This window comes from Diospyros lotus, chromosome 8, assembly GCF_014633365.1.
Source record: "Diospyros lotus cultivar Yz01 chromosome 8, ASM1463336v1, whole genome shotgun sequence".
In the NCBI taxonomy this organism is placed as follows: domain Eukaryota; kingdom Viridiplantae; phylum Streptophyta; class Magnoliopsida; order Ericales; family Ebenaceae; genus Diospyros; species Diospyros lotus.
The window spans coordinates 1859787-1867168 of NC_068345.1; the positions used below are offsets into that span (position 1 = coordinate 1859787).

General features: G+C 37.6%; 1 protein-coding gene across 1 annotated transcript; it reads right to left on the reverse strand.

Moving 5' to 3' along the window:
• Nucleotides 1–854: 854 nt before the first annotated feature.
• On the reverse strand, nucleotides 855–6885 carry LOC127807656 (ATP sulfurylase 2). Its single transcript, XM_052345681.1, has 5 exons — nucleotides 6221–6885; nucleotides 4656–5061; nucleotides 2771–3031; nucleotides 1830–1916; nucleotides 855–1266 (listed from the first exon to the last, which is right to left on the reverse strand). Exons 1-5 carry the CDS (start codon nucleotides 6763–6765, stop codon nucleotides 1126–1128), a joined length of 1440 nt encoding a protein of 479 aa, XP_052201641.1. The 5' UTR covers nucleotides 6766–6885; the 3' UTR covers nucleotides 855–1125.
• Between the last annotated feature and the right edge of the window lie 497 nt (nucleotides 6886–7382).

Sequence of the window (7382 nt, forward strand, 5' to 3'; positions counted from 1 at the left end):
TCTTTTGAACCAGCAAGCAGAGTTGAAAAACTTCATCACTTGCAGCATGTTCCTTTTTAAATTGAATTAATATTTTTACCCTCTGAAGTTGATTAGGATGTGTTTGATTCTATTATGATAGTTGATTTAAGTTTCATCCATCACAATTTGTAGTTTAATACACCATAAAAGTCAAAGTAAAGGTGACAATAACTATAATTTTACAAGGGCTCAGAAGGAATCTATTTAAATTATACAAAAGAGTATCTTATGCTAATGTTAAATGATGCACGACTCTGAGTGGGACAGTGAACTTCAGAAAAATCAAGTGGCCAATCTGGTACATATCCCTCTCCTCTGTTTAACTCTACCTGATACACCTTATGTTACATGTGAGTAAATGTATCGATGTTGTTGGATATTGCCAGCTAATATTCAACAGCTTAACTGGTCAAAGCCTTCAACTTCAAATTATTAAAACCAAGCATTCCACTCCTGGATAATTAAAAATAGTTACCAGAGCATAATCTAGTGTTCAGACAGAAGCAAGAATCTGGCAGTTACATATACATTTTTCAGTGGTCTCATACAGAAAGTATGAAGAATCAACAGCAAAATGCATTTGTTGCATATCCAATCAGTCTCAGTTATACTACCAATGTATTCAGATACTGAAAGCTGTCTGCAATCATCAATTAATCCATTCTATGCCATACTTGAAAGAGCTAGCCTGCATGCAAAGATAACACTTATGCAACGCATTAAGCCTAGAGGAACAAACTGTTTATCTTAACATTTAACTGAATATTACTTGGAAGTATTCCTGTAAAAGAAAATATTACCCGTAGGCAACAAATGAATATGTGATGCATAGATTAGGAGCAAATCAATATGTGTCTAATGTATAACTATCTTTCTTCAAACAATGAATAGCAAATAAATCATTAATGTTACAAGTTCAACACAAACAGCAGAGCATCTCAACCATCAGGATTAAAATAAAAGAAGCACTCAACTAAAATTGCTATAGCCAATTTCCAATCTATTGAGTGACACAACTATCTCGGCCTCCTACAGACCTCATTGTCAATTCCCCTTCCTGCTCCTGCTAGAAATAAGTTAATGAAACAGCATGAAATTATGTCTCTACATGGATAAAACAGCTGGTTTGTCCTGTGCAATCTCTTCAGTTTGCAGGCTCTTGTAATATTTGACCAGGACCTCCCAACCCTTTGGGCACATAAAACCATCAGGAGGGTTCTCACCATTTCTTGCATATGTCCGCATCTGCAGAAGAAGAATAAATGAACAATGTTGTGGATGGAAACTTTAAAACAACCAAAAGATAATTTCTTCAACTCTTGACTGCAGTTTAGAAAATGACAATGTTTGCACCTTAAACATAAAAAATCTAGGTCCATAGAAGATTCCTTAAACGTGAGAATATCCCAGTCAGGCAATGTCATGCATCTCAAGGAAAAAGACTGAATCATTTAATAGCACACCATGCATCTAGGATAATAGAAACCTTTAGTCAACATTACTGTACAATTTCAAAATTCTTTGTTACAAATAATTTTCTGAAATTGAAGTGATCATTGCACTTCATTAATTTCTGCACATATAATTCCAGTCATGACAACAATATTGACAAGCAGCTATCATGTGGAAAACATCTTCCAGAATTTAAAATCTTCTATTCTCTATAGATAATACTAAATAACTATCTGATCTTGTAAAACAATTTTAAAACTCGAAGGCATAGAAATCCTCATATAATCTACTTTTTTTATAAGTAAAAATCCTCAAATACACTAACAACAACCAAAAGATAAAGATCTGATTTATACCTTAGTTCCAGAAATGAACAGAAAATCTTTAGCCCGGGAAGGATCAAAAAATGCCATTTGTTTTCCCACTGTGTCATATGCTGCCACCTGCAAAATGTAATGAAGATCACGTATTACATGGCACTACCAGGTAGAACAAACAAAGAAAAAAATTAGAAGTCTTAAGTTATCAACAGCACAAGAGAAATACCTAATGTTTGGAATAAAGTAAAACATAAATGACAAAAGATGTGGCTAGAAGACAAGCTTTTAATGGTTTAAGTCTAAGACAGACAGGGAGTTCAAGCTCTAAATATTTTCATCATTCACAAAGCTCCCAATAGAGTGATATTTGGAGTAAGAACAAGGGTTTTTTTTTGGGGGGGGGGGGGGTAAATTATAATAAAATACAAAACTTTGACTCAATTATCAATTCTACAACAAACTTTAAAAATTATCAATTCTACATTTGAACTTTCAATTTGTATCAATTTTGTAACATCGTCATGATGCCGTCAACATCATTAAGAAAGGTTTTGAGAAATTTCGATCTGTATCAATTTTTATGTGTATATATATTATTCCACATATAAGGAACCTAAACCTAGACTCACATATTTGGTAATAAATTTGTGAGAAATAGACCACCACTTCAATTGCCCTTGTTACGTACAATTTGATAATTTTTTAAAGTTTAGGGTAGATTTGGTTGTTGTGGTTGTGTGAACCACTAAAATATCTTTATAAATTTGATGAACCAGCATTAAAAAGAGTTGATCGGCACCATCATTATAGTATAATCAATTCCTCAATTGGAACACTGATTAGAGTTTAACTTACCCACAGAATGCGTGTCTTGTAAGCGGAAAACAAAAACACAGAAATAATAGTAGAGAAGAAGGCTAAAATCAAAAAAAGTGAGCTGTGCATTGTTAATGCAAAAGACCTGTTATGACACCTACCCTGAATGGCAATATGTTTAGCTTTTCCAAGCCAGGAGCCATGCTTAACACTTTCTTCCCATGGTCTGGATCATATAAATCCCTCTTCTCTATAGGATGACCCATCCCCGCTGGATCACGACCCACAATGTAGAAATTTGCACCTGCATTAATTCGTGCCTTGGCATGCCATTGTACTTCTGTTGGACCAGCATAATGCATGGGTGACGGAAATATGGCCACGATAGTAGTCTCGGGGTCAAGAACTCCATCTTCTAGAACCTGAGAAAGCCCTAACTATATTAACTTTACATATTGGAAACATCATGGAATTGAAATCCTTAAACCCCAACAGCCAATAAATAAAGAAAAAGAAAAAGAAAAAGAAAAAAGAAAATAAAATAAAAAGAAGCAGAAAAAAAAAAAAGAAAGAAAAACATAAGCTCATACTAGTGAAAGGAAGGTTTTGGCGAAATTATTACGAGTTAAAAGGCAGTCAAATGGTCTTAGTTACAAGTTAGGGATCGATTGAGACCATTCAACCTTACTCAAAAATGCTATCAAAGACAGATTGGAACCGAGCAGAGCAAGGCTATCCTCGAAAGCTTAACACATGCGATTTTCAAGAAGCTGCAACAGAGTCAATCAATTTCAGGAGACTGTTTCAGAGCATTGATTGTGTAGATCTAGACAATTTCAGCAGGCAATATCAGGAGGCTGATTTAGATCTATCGCCTAGCAGTTAATTTCGATTAGAATTTGAAGGCAGGTTAGATCGATTGATTCAGGAGGCTGATTCAAATCTAGGCGACTCCTAGCAGCAATTGCTAAGGTGGATTCACATTGCTGAATTTAGATCTAGGCGATCATTGTCATGACCCCAAAGATATAGCAGTAATTGTATATTAGATGTATTTCTTTCTGTTGGACCCCACTAGGAACTTTGAAGACTGAACGCTTACCACTATGCCAAAAGCTATAGCTATTAGCAGAGGCGCAACTTTTTATCCCTATCCACACTATGGGTGCAACCTTCTCCCTAGACCTCACAAACAAACAGTCTAACGAAGCAATTGCTAGGACATGGGCTATGGACCAACAATTCCCCCCCCCCCCCCCCCCCCCCCCGCGAACTGCGTTGGGCCATGGGCTACGAATCACCAAAATCCCCCCCACTCCCCCAGAACTACCCTAGAGGAGACTCGAACTTGCGACCTGCTCTAATATTAGTTGAACCCCACCAGGAACCTTCAGGACTGAGCGCTTACCACAGTGCCAAAAGCTATAACTATTAGCAGAGATGCAATTCTTTATCCCTATCCACACTATGGGTGCAACCTTCTCCCCAGGCCTCACAAACAAGTAGTCCCACGAAGCAATTGCTAGGGCATGGGCTATGGACCAACACTTTCTTGTTGTACTTTGTTGTTTTCCCTATTTGTACCTTTCAGTTATTCTAATAACTGAAAGCCTAGAATAGAGAATTATGGTTGTTGAAAGATAATAGAAATCTATTTCTCTCTCAACTTCTCTGATCTCTCTCCCAATTTCTTCTGATTCTCTCCCAATTCTCTCTGCTCTCTTTCTCTCTCGGTTCTTCTGCTCTAATTCTCCCTAATCTCTGTGATTTTCTCCCTCCCTTTCTGATCTATCTCCCCCGATTTCTTTCAAATTCCTCTTAAAACCCTAAGTTAAACCTAGGTGCGGGACAGTTAGGAATCAATTGAGACCATTCAACCTTACTGAAAAATGTAGCTTAAGCCTAAAAGAAACTATGTTTCATTGAAGTGACATCAACAGAGACCAATGAGTTTATGTTCCCTGTGTCAACAAAATATAATCTCTCATTACATCATCATCCCAGATAAAATTGTTACTAGTTAGTTGTGTAAAATTGGAAAATTACCTTGCTATGTTGTTCCATACGAACATCCAAAGGGACATCATCAGCCTTTGTAAAACCTCCCAATGGATGAAGTAGTAGAATTGGATTCTTATACCCCATTTCCAACAGCCTCCTGCGTGTATCGTTCATCAGCAAAGCGTGACCATTGTGCACGGGATTCCTCAGCTGAAAAGCAAAAACTGCATCAGCTTGGCGCTTGTCAAATTCATTTCGGAGTTGTTTGGGTGATAGCCTATAGTTGTCAAGACCATCATTATATTTGATAGGATTTAACACTTCAAGATCACCACCAACAAGCCAATTCCCAGCTGGAGTGATTGTCTCCTCTACATAGGGTAACCCTGGAGCAGTTGTTCCCCAAGTTCTTGCTATTCTTTCTTCTTTGTTATGCTTGTATATTTCAATGCTGCCAAACAGTTTTCTAGTCAGAATATATTCTAAATAGCACAGGGAACATCAAGCTATTCATGTAATTTAATTTAAGTGTATATACCCCAAAATTTCAACAATAATTAGTCAGAACGTAAAACAAGCAGTCAACTTGCCCGAATATAAAGATAGTTAACAAGCATGTGCTCATTGTGAGAGCTGTTCTGCAAAATACTCAATATCATACCACAGTATGATAGATCGTGAAATTCAAAATTCACTAAGGCAGATTTTAAAAAATCAATCACTATCCAGTATTCTGGCCAAACAGTTGTTTTTTCCTTAGCCCGATGGGAAATTTATTGCTAACAAACCAAGAACAACCGTGTTAGAAAAATATATTCCTAAGTTTAGCTCACAACAGGGTGAACTGGTTGATCTCCATTCATTTACGGCAAACAATGCCAATACAAAGAATTAAGTGGCTTATTAGACAAAGTGAGTTAATTCATCATATTTATCCATCCAAACATATCCATGCAACTTACAGAGTGAAAGTTAGCATCTAGAGGTTCGTCTAGTGTTTTCTTCCATATTCATCCAGACAATCAACACATACACTAGCAAACAACATGCAAAGCCAGAACGAACTCATCAACCCATTAAAAGCATTAAAACAACGCAAAAATATACAAGCCCTTATACCACTACGTGCAATTCTACCCCTCCCGTCATTTCTATATATGGTCTTTTGTTACACCCCTTGAGTAGAACTCACCCTCAAAAGTTAGTTGTCAAGAGGATAGTGCCCAAGAGATTATAAATCCCACACCAAGAACCTAAACTTTCAATGTGAGACAAGTCTCATACCTTAGACCATAACATAACACCACACTCCGCAGTCCGGCACCCACAACGACAGGTTGTGCACTAGCCACGGCTAGTCCCGGACGAACACTGCAATGCCAGCGTCACCTTTGTCACCGTGCGATTGCAATTAGCAGACATGAGGCTAGCTCTCATACAACTGTTACACTAACTCACCCTCAAAAGCAGAGTGACAAGAGATTATAAACCCCACAGCAAGAGCCTACACTTTCATGTGGGACAAGTCCCATTCCTTACGATGAATTATAACATCTTATCTTCTGTAAGGCATTTATAACGAATATCAATTTGGTTAACGTTATTCGAACCTTCTAAGAACACCAACTAAATCGCCGTCGGGTCCGACCAGCGCAACATCAACAGACGCCCCAATTCTCTCCTTGTCCTCGTCGTCAATGGCGAGAACAATCGGCAACGACATGTTCACGAGAGACCCATCTCCCATTCTCAAACAATTGAAATGCAGGCTCTGCAAATACTCTTTCTCCCTCATGAAACCCTTCAATGGGCTCGCCCAACCCTCGCTAAGCACGTGGACCCACTCCAGATCAATCCTCGTCAACCTCACCTTCGCCATTGCCTCCGCCTCCCGAGCCTTCAGCCCTCTCTCGCCCTCCGGCACCACCAGCTCCACCAGCGCGCCGCCGTCGGGGTCTATCAGCGAGCTCCGCGCAGCCAAGGCGCCGCCGGACGACGACCCAACGGAGCACATTCTCCGGACAACCAGAGACTTGGCCAACTGATTGGAATGGTAGATGGGTTTCGCTTTCTGGTGGGGTTTTCTTCGGGCTTCCGGACTGCCGTTGGGGCTTAGATGGGTTGTGGTGAACTGAAGTCGAATCGTGAAGGACATTTTGACTCTGATTTTCTGTTGGTGTTCTTCGTGCTTGTGGAGGAAGATGCAGAGATGAGCCGAATTTGGGGGATTGAAACTCGGCCTCTGTATTTGGCTGACATTCTTGCTTTCTCTTTGGCTGTGAATTATGAAAGTTGCCACTGAAAAGAAAGACCACCACACGTTCCTCTCCCCGCCCGCCCTTTGAGCACGTGGCTCCTTTTTTCTCTCCTTTTCACCGATTTATAATATACATAATTGTACAATCTTATTTATTATAAAAAAAAGTTACTCTGCCATTCTTATATTAATATATTATATTAACATTATTAATAATATAAATAATTAAATATCACAAATAATTACTAAATTTTATACTAAAATATAAAAATATCAATATTTCATTAATCTCTTCTAAAAATAATTAATGATAATTATAGATTATTTATCAAAATAAAATTTAATAATATTTTTATATCTTAATATAAAATTTAATGATCATTTATATTATTTAATTTTTTTTAAGGGTCAAACAATTCTATTAGTTGATGATTAATGGATTTTATATTTTGAACTATTTAATTAATTAATAAAATTATTTAAATATTAAATTAAATAAAATAAATGTATCATAT

Excerpts from the sequence above, each read along its gene's own strand:
- LOC127807656 (XM_052345681.1), bottom strand. The coding sequence starts at position 6,765 with ATGTCCTTCACGATTCGACTTCAGTTCACCACAACCCATCTAAGCCCC. Across the intron at positions 3,032-4,655 it reads GTATGGAACAACATAGCAAG|GTTCTAGAAGATGGAGTTCT; the intron begins GTAATTTTCCAA and ends GGGCTTTCTCAG. Across the intron at positions 1,917-2,770 it reads TAAACATATTGCCATTCAGG|GTGGCAGCATATGACACAGT; the intron begins GTAGGTGTCATA and ends TACATTTTGCAG.